Raw genomic sequence first — 14,244 nt, 5'->3', positions numbered from 1 at the left:
CACTCGGGTGACCACCACCTGTGAACACTTGGTGAATCAGACACCCGTCTACACTCGGGTGACCGCCACCTGCACACAATGACTCAGACGCCCGTCTATACTCGAGTGAGCACCATCTGTGTACACCTGGTGAATCAGAGACCTGCCAACACTCAGGTGACCACCACCTGTGCACACTCAGTGAATCAGAGACCCATCTATACTCAAGTGACGACCACCCGTGCACACTCACTGTCTACACTCAGGCGATCACCACCTGTGCACACTCAGTGAATCAGAAACCTGCCAACACTCAGGTGACCACCACCTCTGCACACTTGGTGATTCAGACACTCGTCTACACTCAGGTAATCACCACCTGTGCACACTGGGTGAATGAGACGCCTGTCTACACTCAGGTGACCACCACTCACATCAAGCTCACCCAGGCAACAGCCCACTGCCAAGGTCACCTCTAATCCGCCTCCCACCTCAGACCAGTTTGGCTTGCCCTGGAGTGCTCCGCGCTGGGAATCGCATGCACCCTGTGGCCTGTGTTGGTGATGATGTGTGTGTGGTTCGTTCATCTGTTGTGTGTTAGCTCCTCTTTCTTGTTACTACACTTGTCCCCTGTGCGGACCCCCCTGAGCTGCCTGGTCCGTGTCTTGCTGATAGGCCCTGAGGGGCTCCCCATCTGGGGCTGCTGTGACCAGGCTGCTGTGGACACTCTCTCACATGCATTTGGTGGACAGCAGGCTGCTCCCAGCAGCAGCTGTCAGAGGAAGCCCCACCAGCTGGCCCAGGTGAGTCCGCGTGGCGGTCGGCGCTCCCCAAGTCCAGCCTCACCTCCAGGACGCACAGCAGCTCCTCCACGTAGGCCCGTTCTGTGTCCAGGAGCTCGCTCATCACGTGCCTGATGGCAGGTCATGTGGAGAGCGAAAAAGGTTAGCACTGGGAGGGCAGGAATGGTCTGCTCCACAGTCTCACAGGTGCCACCTAGAATGATGGCCTGCCCAGCGAGAGGGGACTGGCAGCGACGCAAAGCTCACGGGCTGGACGCTCCTTGGGGCTCCCCTCCCAGCTCGCGGCCTCAGACCCTGCAGATGGCGGCTGAAGCCTCCCTGGTTCCCAGAACGGCCAGCACTGTCTTGCCCCTGGCCTGGCACACACCGCCTGGTAGGAGGGATTCCCTGACTCGCCTCCCAGGCTTTTGGGTTCCCCATGCTCGTGGGCAAGTCATCCTACCCCAGGATCCATCCCTAGAATCCACCCGAGTCTGTTCCACCAAGAAGACACCCGCCCGCTGCCCGGCCTCCCTGAGCCTTCCTCATGGTGGGTATCTGTGTGGGCCCTCGTGGCCAGGGCGGCGGTCTGGCATCGCCGGAGCTGCCCTCTGCCCGCGCCCTCACACACAGAAAGGCGGGGACGGAGCCTCAAGGGCCAACCCAAAAGCCCCGTGAGGCGTCCGCTCGAGTGCCTGACGGCACCTGGTGGTTCAGGCTGCGGTCGGGGGGCCCCGTGAGGACAGAAGGGCAGCGCACCCACCTGCGCAGGACGGCCAGGCTCTCCTCCTCCTCCCCGGCTGAGCCGCGGCCCTGCCGGCTCTCACTCATCTCACTCTGGGGAGAAGAACAGCGTCAGGTCTGAAAGGCGGGGACGGAGCCTCAAGGGCCAACTCTCAAGGCCAGAGCCCACAGGTTCCCGTATGGGGACAGGGCGGAGTCCCCAGGATGGGGAGCTGGCCAGGGAGCTGGGCAGTGTCTGAGGGGGCCCGGCGTGAACCGAGGAGGCGGGTGTGGACGGCGGGGCTGTCGTGGGCAAGCCTCACCTTGGCCCTCCGGTAGGGCCCTCTCCGGAGCGCGCCGCCCTCGGAGCTGGAGTTCTCAGAGCCTCGCCGAATGCCTGTTGGGAAGAAGGGGAGCGGGGCCTGAGGTCCCCTCCGACCCTCTGGAGAGGGGACGTGCGTCCAGCGGGAAAAGGCCCCGAGGAGAGGGCAGGACTCGGCCTCTGAGGCCACAGGTGGTGGTGTGGGAATGGGGGGGACCATGGGGCCTCACTGCCCTGAGTCACCCCACGTTCCCACAGCCCACAGGGGTTCCCACAGCCCACAGGGACACAGCGCCTGTGGCCTCCGACCTGGGAGAGCTCCCAACAGGCAGAAAATAAGGTCGCCTGGGAGCCAGCGCAGGAAGGCAAGAGCCTGGCCCGCGGGGCCCCTGGTGGGTTCGTGTGTGAGAAACCAGGAAGGATGGGAAGAGGGTTCGTTTGGAGACACGGAGGTGGCAGGGAAGTCTCTGGGAAATGGCGCGGCGCCCGGCTCGGCACAGGGGGCGGGTTCCGGACCAGCAATGCAGGCCGCACTGAGGCTCTTCAGGGCTCCGGGCGCCCAGGGTCTGGGCCGTGTGTGCGGAATGTTGTTTGGCGACAGCACCGGCAAAGGACGGACTGCGGAGCTGGGAAAGCCGGAGGTGGTTCCCCTGTGGGAGCTCCCCGCTTTCACTTTTGGGCCACGTGGGCTTCACTGAGACCACTGAACCCTGCCAGCCTCGTGGAAAAGCAGCCACAACAATGCCCACAGGATACGCGTGGCCGGGTCCTGACAAAACTCCGTTTATAAACATGGGCGAGGGGTGGCGGGAACCGGCCCTCAGGCCCTGAACTGGGGCCCGGAGGTGGAAGGGGAGGAGGCGTGTGGAGACAGTTTTCGCAGGTGGCTGCCTCAGATGTGCCAAGCTCTCAACGCCCGGAGCTCCCCTGAGGGTCCCACAGCACCCGGGGCACGGGGCGGCCACACAGACCTGGGGAGGGGCAGGGCGACTTTGCCAGTGCCTCGGGTCTGGGGGCCACCGGCTGCACGGGCCGCGTCTGCCTGGCTGCCAGCTTCCTCAGGCTGGCCTGCCTGCGGTGGAACACCTCCTCCATGCTCGCCTGCTTCTGGAAGACCTTTCGCACGTGCTCCTGAAACCACATGCTCAGTAAGACGCCTTGCACGTGTTGGCGTCATCATTAAAAATGCACGGTCAGGCGCAGAACGTGCCGGGGCACGCCCAACCCCGCTTTAAATGTTATCCATGCGGGGTCTGTCAGCGCAGCGCGGCTGCGTCCAGCCCTGGCCACCACGGACGGAGAGGGGGACGCAGTCCACCCACGGGATGGGCCCCGGCCTCGGGAAAAGGGCAGCTCCATGCGAAGGAGGGGCCTGCGCAGGGCCTTTGCCAGGCATGTGGAAGGCTCAGGAGGAGCCAGGTCTCAAGGGCATCACCAGGTCCCAGGGCCAGGCCCTTCCTGAAGAACACGTTCACGCCACAAAGTCCGCCAGCGGAGGTGGGATGGCCACCTCACAGGGTTGGCGTGGAAATAATTTCTGTGTTGAAAGGAAAATTCAGCTGGACCTCCCAACTGTGTGTTTCTCTCATATGCCCATTATTTGGTAGTAATTCATTAAATGAGCCAGGTGTGGTGGCTTACACCTGTCATTCCAGCACTTTGGGAGGCCCAGGCGGGTGGATCACCTGAGGTCAGGAGTTCAAGACCAGCCTGGCCAACATGGTGAAACCCCGGCTCTACTAAAAATACAAAAATTAGCCGGGTGTGGTGGCGGACGCCTGTAATCCCAGCTACTCAGGAGGCTGAGGCAGGAGAATCACTTGAACCTGGGAGGTAGAGATTGCAGTGAGCCAAGATCGTGCCACTGCACTCCAGCCCGAGCAACAAGAGCGAGATTCCCTCTCAAAAAAAATAATAAATAAATAAAAATAATTCATTAAATGATTCTTTAAAACTTCCCACAGAGGAATGCCCCACTGCTCGGGACAGCAAGCTGCAAATGGAGAGCCCGAGTCAGCGTTACCATGAGATCTTGGTTGAGGATGGATTCGTATTCCTTGTAAATTGTGTTGAGCTCCTGGATCTTATTTTCCGCACCGGTCTCCAAAAACTTCTCGATTTCCTGGAGAGCAGCCTCTGCGCCGTCCTGGGACTGGCACTTGTCCACAGGTTGTGAGGCCAGTAGGTAAATCCCTTCATCACACCACTTCATGGACTGGAAACACAGAGCATTGCCGAGGGCAGGATGCCGTGAGAGGGTGAGCACGTCACCCTGTCCAGGCACACGCTGCCAGGGTGTCTTCCTGACAGATCCCGGGCCACCGACTCCTCATGCTCCCGCCACCCTGTCCAAAGCACCCCGAGGGGACACAGTGCTGGACAAGGCCAATCCCAAGGGGACACAGTCAATCCCAAGGGGACACAGTACTGGACAAGGCCAGTGAATTACCCAGGGCGGGGCCCGGAGAGGCAGGGAAAGTGCAGTAGGATCAACCAGACCTCAAGCTTCTGGATCTTTTAAAGAAATCATTATTGGCTGGGCAGGGTGGCTCACGCCTGTAATCCCAGCACTTTGAGAGGTGAAGGTGGGAGGATCACCTGAGCCCAGGAGTTCGAGACCAGCCTGGGAAACATAGTGAGACCCCATCTCTATCACACACACACAAAATACAAGAATTAGCTGGGTACGGTGGCATGCACCTACAGTCCCAGCTACTTGGGGGCTGAGGTGGGAGGATCCCTTGAGCCCAGGAACCAGAGGTTGCAGTGAGCAAAAAAAATAAAAATAAATAAAACTGTGGCAAATGAATTCTAAAAAAAGACCTGCTAGGCCAACAAGACCAGAAAGGAAGGGTGCAAGGACATTTTCCAGCCAAGGAGCTGCCCTCCCCACGACAAAGGTCAGCCGGTGGTGGATATGGAAGAGGCTGGTTTCGCAGCTGAGGCGGGGTGGGGTGGGTTCCGGCTCGGCCTACCGTCTCCAGGCGGCGGTGCAGCTCCAGGGACTTGCTGAGCAGCCCCCTCCTCCTTGCGATCTCCGCAGAGAACTGGTCACAGAGGTGCCTGAGCTCCTGGCACTTGGGGCGGATGGAGTCTACGGCGTAGTGCTTGTTCTCAATGAGCTGCTCGCCGTCCAGAGACAGGGCCCGGGCCCTCTCCACGGCCACCTGTGGACGGCCACCCAGAGGACCAGCTCAGGCCTCTTTCTGTTAGAGGCAGACGGTGCCTTGCTGTACGGAATGTGTGCCCCGGGGCACACGTGTGTGTTGCTTTCTTTGTTTACTGCTGTGGATGCCTGAGATGCTGCCTGATCCCCGAAGCTGTTCTGTGGCAAGTGCTTCTGGGGGCTGTGGTGGTCCCAGCAAAGGCATTGCCCGTCTGCAGGGACCTGACCCAGAGGAGGCCGGGCAGGGCCACATGCTGTGGGGAAGGTGTGGGAAGGGAGGGGTACAGGCAGCAGCCCCCACCCCCTGTGGACGTCTCTGGGGGATGTGGGGGTCTGTTCTCCGTTGGTGGGAGGCCTATTCCTGCACCTTCCTGAGCAGCACTTGATGACGCTGCCCACACTCTCCCGCCGCCCCAGCCGGGACCCTGCCTTACGCCCGATTTCTCCTCGAAGCTGGCCAGGTCCCTCAGAAGGTGCTCCACATGCGCCAGGCTGTTGCCGATGTCCGTGAAGGTTGCTATCTTCTGGGACACTGCGTCCAAGATGGCTTTGACCTGGAACAGAGGAGGGCCCATCTCAGGGGGGCGTCTCCCTCACCTGAACAGAGAGAACCCACTCCAGCGCTCCAGATCAGGGAAATGACAGAACTCAAAGTCGGGCCACGTGGTCATCAATCAAGCAGGGACCACAGTCAGACACGTGCAAAGTCGGCCCTCAGTGGTCACCAACCAAGCGGGGACCGTGGGGCCTCTGGGTCGACGCTACCCACCAGTGACCTCACTGGCAGGACACTTGTTTCTCTGTGGCCTGTGTGTGCCTCCGTTTATCAACCACACGCCTGAAAACAGCATGAGGAGAAGACGAGATCACGCAAGGACAAGGGCCCTGGGAGCCGAAAGCCAGCAGCAATATGGACGCTGGAATTGTCAGCATTCCTACTGGATCCTAGGCGTGGAGAATTATGTAACTCAGTCCCTTCTAGCTTGCTACTAACTTCTAATGTCTACGATTTCTGCCGTTGGCAGGAAGACGACGGGTGTCATAGAAATGATTTTTATTTTAATTTTTAATTTTTTTTTTGAGACGGAGTTTTGTTCTTGTTGCCCAGGCTGGAGTGCAATGGCATGATCTTGGCTCACTGCAACCTCTGCCTCTCTGGTTCAAGTGATTTTCCTGCCTCAGCCTCCCAAGTAGCTGGGATTATAGGCACCAGCCATCACACCCAGCTAATTTTTGTATTTTTAGTAGAGATGGGGTTTCACCATGTTGGCCAGGTTGGTCTTGAACTCCTGACCACAGGTGATCCACCCGTCTTGGGATTACAGGCGTAAGCCACCATGCCTGGCCTGATTTTTAAAACATATAACCACTTATTCCTTTAAATACAAAAGCTTTTAATTTTTGTTATTGGAAATGATCCTGAGAACGGGTGTGTACGCAGGCATCCCAGTGCCAAGGGGGTTGTAGTTCAGATGGCCTGGGGTTAAAGGCCAGGAAGGCAGGATTCTTGTCCATCCTTGAACCCCATGCATCTGGCACAGCTGATGTGTGAGACTTCCCTCCATGTTACGCACAGCCACTGAGTTATGGATAATGCACCACCTCTCAGAAACTAGCTCGGATATAGAACTCAATACCATCAACCAACGGGATCTAACTGATATTTATAAAACTTCACCTAACAATAGCAGAATACACATTCTTTTCAAGCGAGGAATATATACCAAGAAAGACCATATTCTTGGGTCATAAAACAAATCTCAACACATTTATAAGAACTGAAATCCTACAGAGTATGTTCTCTGATCACAATGAATCAAACTTGAAGTCAAGAATGGAAAGACAGCAGGAAAATCTCTGAACACTGGAAGCCAAACAACATACATTTAAATAATCGATGGGTCAAAGAGGAAGTTCCCAGGGAAATTGGAAAAAAAAAAAGTCTGGACTAAATGAAAAAGAAAATACAATACATCAAAATTTGTGGAACACAGCTAAATCAGTGATGAGAGGGAAATTTATAGTGTTCTTATTAAATATGTATGTTGGAAAAGAGAAATAGTCTCAAATAAAGAATGTAAGTTCCCACCAAAGCAATTTGTAGAAATAATAAAGGTAGGACCAGAAATCAATTAAATTGAGAACAGAAAACAACAGAGAAAACTAATGAAACAAAGAACTAGTTCTCTGGATAGATGAGGAGTGATACATCTCAATCTAGATTGACAAAGAAAAAAAGAAAGAAGATGCGAATTACAAATATCAGAAATGAAACAAGGAATATCACTACAGACCCTGCAGACGTCAAAAAGATAAAAAAAAATACTATAAACAACCACACATTGCCTTGAGAAACACACTACTATATCTCATTGTGAAACAGATAGTTTCAATAGTTGTATAACTATTAAGGACACTGAATTCATAATTTTAAAAGTCTCCCAAATAAATCTCTAGGCCCAGATAGTTTTACTGAGCATCTACAACAATCCTACAACTAACATTACACCTGATAGTGAAAAACTAAACACTTTCCTCCTAAGGTTGGGGACAGGGCAGAGATGTCCAGTCTCGCCACTCTTATCAAATGGTGGAAGCTCTAGTTGGGGCAGTACACAGTGGGGCAGGGTGTTGGGGCTGGGGGATAGAATAAAAGGTATATCTTCAAAAAGGAAGAAACCAAACTGTCCTTATTTGCACATGACATGATGGTCTATATGGAAAATTTCAAGGACTTCACAAAAAACCATCTCGAATACATGTGCTCAGCAAGGTCGCAGGAGACAAGATAAATATACAAAAATCAATCGTGTTTCTATATGCAGCAATGAATACATAAATGCCAAAATTAAAAATATAATACTGTGATGACTTCTTAAAATGGAATATTAAAGGTAAGTCAAACAAAATACGTACTGAACTTGTGTGCTGAGAACTACTCAACACTGATGAAAGAAATCAAATGTTGAGAATACCACGTTTGTTGATTAGAAGACTCAACACAGTAAAGACATTGATTCTCCTTAAAATATAGGTTTAACACAACTCCTGTGAAAACCCCAGGAAATTTGTTTTTATATATGTAGACAGGATAATTTTAAAATTGGCATGAAAAGGCAAAAGAACTAGAAGCTAACACAATTTTGAAAAAGAAAACAGAAGGAAGAATGAGTGTACTTGATTTCAAGACATTATATAGTTGCAGTAATTAAGACCTTGTGGTACAGACAGGGGAACAGGTATGTAGATAAACGTAATTGAATAGAGAGTCTCCAGAACAGACCCACACAAATGTGCCCAGAGTTTTGACAACAGTGGAGAGGAAATCCAGTGGAAGAAAGGGCCTTTTCAACAAACAGCGCTATAGCAATTGGACATCCAGAGGTAAAACAAATCATGATCTAATTCTCATACCTTATACAAAAATTAGCTCAAATTAGGTCATAGACTTCAATGTAAAACTATGAAATTTGGGGGGAAAAAGGCTTAGGGGAATATACTTGGAATCTAGGACCAAAAGTATAATCCTTAAAAGGAGAAATTGACAAATTGGAGTTCGTCAAAATTAAATGCTTTGGCTACGTGAAAAACCCTGTTAAGAGGATGAAAAGACAAGTTACAGACCAGGAGAAAATATTCGCAAACCACATATGTGACAAAGAACTAGTATCTGCAGCATATAAGGAATTCTCAAAATGTAACAAAACCGTAAAACAAAAGCACAAAACCAAGCAATCCAGTTAGAAAATGGGCAACAGAAATAAGACATTTTACCAAAGAGGATATGAGAATGGCAAATAAGCACGTGGAAAGGTGTTTAGCACCATCAACACTGGGGAAACATAATGGAAAACCACCGTGAGATTCCATGGCACGCACGTCAGGATGTGAGCATAATATAAAGAATCACTACACCACCACGTGCTGGGGAAGGGGGAAGCAACTAGTCTCTCATACGCTGAGAACCGTTTGGCACATTCTTAAACGAAACATGCAACTGCTATATAACCCTGCAATTACATTCTGGGCACTGAAGTCAAAGAAATGAAAACTTACATCTACACCAACATCGGTACATGAATGTTTGTAACAGCTTTATCTGTAATACTCAAATCCGGAAACAATCCAGATACCCCTCAACAGGTGAATGATTGAAAGAACTGCGGTCCGTCCACACCGAGGAACGCAAGGAGTGAGCCACCGGCACCTGGGGGTCTGCAGAGAGCTGTGCTGAGCAAACAAACCAATCCTAGAAGTGACATTCTGTGGGATTCATTTATGTCACATTCTTGAAATGGCAAAAGTACAGCCACGGAAACAGATGAGTGGTTGCCGGGGGCTGAGGAGGGGCGGGCTGGGAGGAACATGAGTCCACGAAGGGCTGCAGGAGGGAGATGTCTGGGTCTGGCTGCACTGGCCGTGTCGCTGTGCACCTCATGACTGTGACACCGTCCTACAGTCTGGCACACAGCAGGCACATCCTACATGCATGCTGAATAAAAGAGCATGCAAATAACTATGAAGGGAGAGCAAAGGCTTCCTACTTTACGAATAATGCAGTGTAAGCGCATCCCAGTGAGCCGATTTTCAGTCACCTTTCTATACAATGACGCAGTCATCAATTGTGCATTTCAAGGCTCAGCCTGACTTAATCTCACAGGCTCCACCTGGCAAATGGAGACTTTTCTGCATTAAGCCAAAGTCAACTGGGTGGCACGGCTTAGCTCCTGTCACTGGGAGCAGGGCACAGGCACAGGAGGCCCCGTGGGCATCAGGGCGGCTGCCGGCTCCACCCAGGGCCACTCACCTCCCGGAAGCCCTGCTCAAAGTGCCGGAGCTGCAGACACTGCTCCAGTTTCTGCTGATGCTTTGCCCAGAACTCATCGAAGGCAGCCTCGGTTTCGTTCAGCTGGGCCAGGAGCCTGGGAAAGAGGAGTTGATCGTCCGTGTGGCCCACGGCGCCCCACGCAACGTGGAGCGCAGTGGGTGTTCGAGCGCCCCCAAGGCTCATCTCCACCCCGGGCCTTCCTGAGATCCTGGCCTCCGCTCACTCCCTGCACCTAAACCTGGGATCCGTGGGTGTGGGCACTCAGGGCCGTCAGCATGGGAGGGAGGCCCTGGAGAAAGCATCAGGGGCTGTGTGCTCTTCTTCCCGCTTCTCTCCCTCTAGGCCACTGCGACTAGGCTGAGCCACCGAGTTTGTTCGTTTCATTTTTATTTTTTAAAAATTTATTTTTTGAGATAGGTTCTGCTCCATCACCTGGGCTGGGTGCAGTGGTGCAATCTCGGCTCACTACAACCTCTGCCTCCGAGTAGCTGGGACTCCAGCTGTGCACCACCCAGTCAGCCCCATGCCCACCCTGCCAGGCGTGTGGATGGATCAGCTTCACTTTACAGTTGAGAAAACTGAGTCTCTGGGAAGCTGACAAGGTGCCCGACACAGGCCAGGGCAGGGCCCACCCTCATGGGTTGTGCTGCAACCTCTGCCTCGTGGGTCACAGCACCCCATCTACGAGGAGCCCCTCAAGGATGCGCCCTTGAGTACCCGGGGCCTCTGGCGTGTCCCTGGCACACAAGGCAGCTCAGGGTGTGGGCCACGCTGCGTGAGAGTCAAAGGCAGCTGAGAGTCAAAAGGACCAGCTTGGTCCAGGCCTGGGTGCACCCCACACGGCCCTGCCGGACAAGCCGCTGTCCAGCTGTGCGGGCCCTGCTCCTCAGCTGGGAGGCAGGGCTGATAGCACCCACCAGCGAGATGGGACAGGAGAGGCTTGGGGAGTCTTGGGGAGGATGGCACGGGGGAGGCTCAGGGAGTTCTTGGGGGGTGAGGGGGGCGCTTAGGGAGTTCTGGACATCCTAGAGCACCATGCCGACCACACAAGTGCCCTGCCCTGTGCTGCTATAAAGCTGGAAGCCCAAGGGAGAAATATGAGAATCACACCTTTAACAATGAAAGTAAGAAACACTAGCTGCAGCGAGGAGAAGCCCAAGCTTTCTCCCTGTCCGTGGAAGCCCCGCTTGGAATGCCTCTGCTTCCCCTAACACCTCCTTCGTGCCTGCAAAAGGGCGTTTGCTCTAGGAAATTGTCCCCAAAACAGCGGCTTTCTGTGGGGTTCAGGAGAAAAGCATTTCAGCAGGACGAGCCAGGTCCACACAGGCTCGGAGGCTGGCTGCAGTGCTGGCCCTGGCCAGGAGTGGGGTTGCCTGCCACGCTGCTTGCTATTTCCGTGGCCTTTTTTTTTTTTTTGCAGAAGCTGTGTGCCTGAGAGGACCCTGTCCTGGACCGGGACAGGATGAGGGCAGGAAGGCGGCCGGGCCTCACCTCTGCACGGTGGCCTGGTTGTCAAGCTGGTCCTGGTTCACACCGGGCTCTGAGCCCTCAGCCTGCAGCTCCCCGAGGCTCTCCAGGACACCGTGCCCCTCTTTCAGTGCCAGCCTCAAATCCTCCTGTGGAGAGAACACAGCCTCGTACTCCGGCCCCATCCAGGCACACAGTGCAGCCCTCGTGGGGCCTTGCTCTTGAGGGGGCGGGGACTGAGGAGGGGTCAACCCCTGACGTCTCTTCTGTGGGGTTGTGCGGGCAGGTGGGCCGATGTGGGGGACTCCTCACTCCTGTGTGCCCCGGGGCAGAGCTGCCGTTACAGGTCACTCAGGGCAACGGGTTAGTTGAAAGAGTCACTGGAGACCAGGCTTTCTCACGGTGCCTGCTCCTGGTCCTCAGCGTCCTCACGGCGGAGCGGCCCGGTGAGCACAGAGGCACAGTCCTCGGGGACGCACCAGCAGGTCATGGCCCTGGGCCACCATTGCTGCAAAGCCAGCAGCGTGCCGGTGGGCCAGGGGCAGAACAGAGCAGGGAGCACGTGCTCCTCAGAATACGTTTGTTCCAGCAAGCGCTGTGGACACGTGAGCACTGGGAGTGTTCTGCAAACAGGAATTCTAACCACCACTTCATCGCCTGCTCGGCATGAGAAACCGGCACAGACATCCTGTCTCGGTCACACTCAGAAGCAAGAGATGTGTATTCGGGAGCTCCCCGCACAGACAGCCAAAATTGCCTCTGAGAGGAGAGCCACCCCTGGTCCCACTCCTGAAGCCACGGCCGCCCAGGGCCAATGGTCGACCCAACGCCAGAACGGCAGCCACAGCCAGCAATCTACAGGGTTCATTTATGCTCCTTTTATTCCGTTCTCATCGGAGAGGTTGCCGAGCTAATTGCCATCAAAAGGCTTCTCAAGCCTGCTGACGTCTTGGGTCTTACGTGCTGCTGACACAAACTCCCGCTGGGACGGAAGATCCCCGGCAGCTTCCGACTGACCGGAGCCCCCTACAGCTTCCAACCGGAGCGCCCCCCACGTACCTTCGCCTTGTCCTTCTTCTCCGTGTGCGCACACAGCACTGAGCTTGTCGACTGGACGTCATTGGGCAGCTCTGTTTCGGCCAGCTCGGTCCCGAAGGACTGCAGCATCTGAGCCGTCTGCTTCACCATGAGGGCGAAACTTTCGATGGCCTTGGGGACAGAGAAAACACAATTGCATGCCTTGTGCACTGCGCCCACCCCCCGCGGCCCTGAAAGCAGACACCGGCAGAAACTGTTCCCGCGCAGACCCATCAGGCGAGACCGGCTGATGCGAGGACGGAGAACGCCCTCCCATAGTGTCCTGCCCTCCTCGACCTCTTCAGAAACATACCAGGCACACTGTACACATGTGCCCGTCACCTAGAGTCGCCTGTGCCTGCGCTGCCTCTCCCTGTTGAGAGCAGTGAGTGCTGCAAACCACAACGCAAGGGTTTTTTTTTTTTTGGTCTCCAAGCCCAGAGAAAGCCACTCCCAAACTTATTACTCATGTTACTTCTTTACAATGACTAAGGTCCACTGAGACCATCTCCTCATTCTTGGGAAAGAAAACGACTGTTAATGTGAACATGTTTTTGGAAACGGCCGCGTTGTAACGCAAGAGCAATTCTGTGGAAGTACTCGAGCTGGTAGCAGCCAGCCCCACTGGCCCCGATGTGGCTCACCGTGCGCTGGCACAGCCACCGGGAGTGGCAGTAGTCCAGGGTCCCGCCCAGGTCCTCGGTCAGCTGCGACTTATCAATGTAACCGTGTAAGTCTGGTACAGAGCTCAGCATTATGACCTGGAGGAGAAAGGGAATGCGTGGTGGTGTCTGGGATTATTGTTGGCTGCCAAAAGAGCTGCCCCATCAGCAGAACACCCAGCAGCACAGAGAGGACCACGTCTGCCTGGATGCTGCGAGTGGCTGTGCGGATGGGGGCACCTGGACGCTGTGGGTGGCTGTGCCGATGGGGGCACCTGGACGCTGTGGGTGGCTGTGCAGATTGGGGCACCTGGACACTGCAGGAGATTGTGTGGATGGGGGCACCTGGACGCTGTGGGTGGCTGTGCAGATTGGGGCACCTGGACACTGCAGGCAACTGTGGATGGGGGCACCTGGACACTGTGGGTGGCTGTGCGGATGGGGGCACCTGGATGCTGTGGGTGGCTGTGCGGATGGGATGCAGCTCAGAGCTCCGCCGACAGCGCCTCTCGTGGTGGCGTGTGCAGCTCAGTGCCCCGCCGACAGCACCTCTCATGGTAGCGTGTGCGTGTTATGGCCCTTATGATAGAGATAACTCCGTGTGCCCTCCTTCCCTCCTGTTTGGCAGGCACTGCACACTAGCCATAGGCTTTGTGACCACAGACGCGCCACGGGAGCGAGACTGACCTCACGGGTCATCCATGCCACAGGCTCCCCTGCACAATGGCTCCACAGCAAGCTGGCAAAATGGGTTTCACAGAAATCACCAGCATCTCCAAACTCACAGCCCCACTTAGATAATTCTTGAAATTAGAGTGGATGATGTGAAGAATGCAGTTGTCGACACGTGTGTGTCTGTTTTTCAGTGCTGTGTGCTGAACTCAGCCGTAGAAAGGAGACATGAGGGAGAACAGTGGCCCCGGCACCTCTGCTGCTGTGACTATCTGGCAAAATCACCCCCAGTTGAGAGTCCCCACTCCAGACTGATACAGTATTTAATAATACATGATATGGTGTCAACCCCTAACCCTAAACCTCAGGACACCCATTTTGTGGTCCCGTCTGACAGCTTGCAAAGCAAAGCCTAGATTTTATCCAAACCCTGGACAAGGTGGGCGGCTGTGTGGACAGGGGTGTCTGGACGCCGTGGGCGGCTGTGCGGACAGGGGCGGCTGTGCGGACAGGGGTGTCTGGACGCCGTGGGCGGCTGTGCGGACAGGGGTGTCTGGACGCCGTGG

General features: G+C 54.8%; 1 protein-coding gene across 38 annotated transcripts in view; it reads right to left on the bottom strand.

The window, feature by feature from the left end:
• MCF2L (MCF.2 cell line derived transforming sequence like) overlaps positions 1-14,244 on the bottom strand; it is a 202,252-nt gene that overhangs the window by 17,905 nt on the left and 170,103 nt on the right. For all 38 annotated transcript variants that reach the window (XM_058438087.1, XM_058438088.1, XM_058438089.1 and 35 more), the window contains 11 exons: positions 12,989-13,105; positions 12,327-12,476; positions 11,292-11,416; positions 9,780-9,894; positions 5,407-5,526; positions 4,782-4,973; positions 3,830-4,021; positions 2,778-2,937; positions 1,808-1,881; positions 1,525-1,598; positions 826-892 (listed from right to left, as the gene is read on the bottom strand). In XM_058438087.1, the coding sequence (XP_058294070.1) occupies positions 826-892; positions 1,525-1,598; positions 1,808-1,881; positions 2,778-2,937; positions 3,830-4,021; positions 4,782-4,973; positions 5,407-5,526; positions 9,780-9,894; positions 11,292-11,416; positions 12,327-12,476; positions 12,989-13,105 (1,386 nt within the window). The remainder of the gene's footprint in view (positions 1-825; positions 893-1,524; positions 1,599-1,807; positions 1,882-2,777; positions 2,938-3,829; positions 4,022-4,781; positions 4,974-5,406; positions 5,527-9,779; positions 9,895-11,291; positions 11,417-12,326; positions 12,477-12,988; positions 13,106-14,244) is intronic.

This window comes from Hylobates moloch, unplaced genomic scaffold (assembly GCF_009828535.3).
Source record: "Hylobates moloch isolate HMO894 unplaced genomic scaffold, HMol_V3 SCAFFOLD_4, whole genome shotgun sequence".
Taxonomy (NCBI): domain Eukaryota; kingdom Metazoa; phylum Chordata; class Mammalia; order Primates; family Hylobatidae; genus Hylobates; species Hylobates moloch.
The sequence above is the reverse complement of the archived record's forward strand: the minus strand, read 5'-3'. Positions and strand labels throughout refer to the sequence as shown.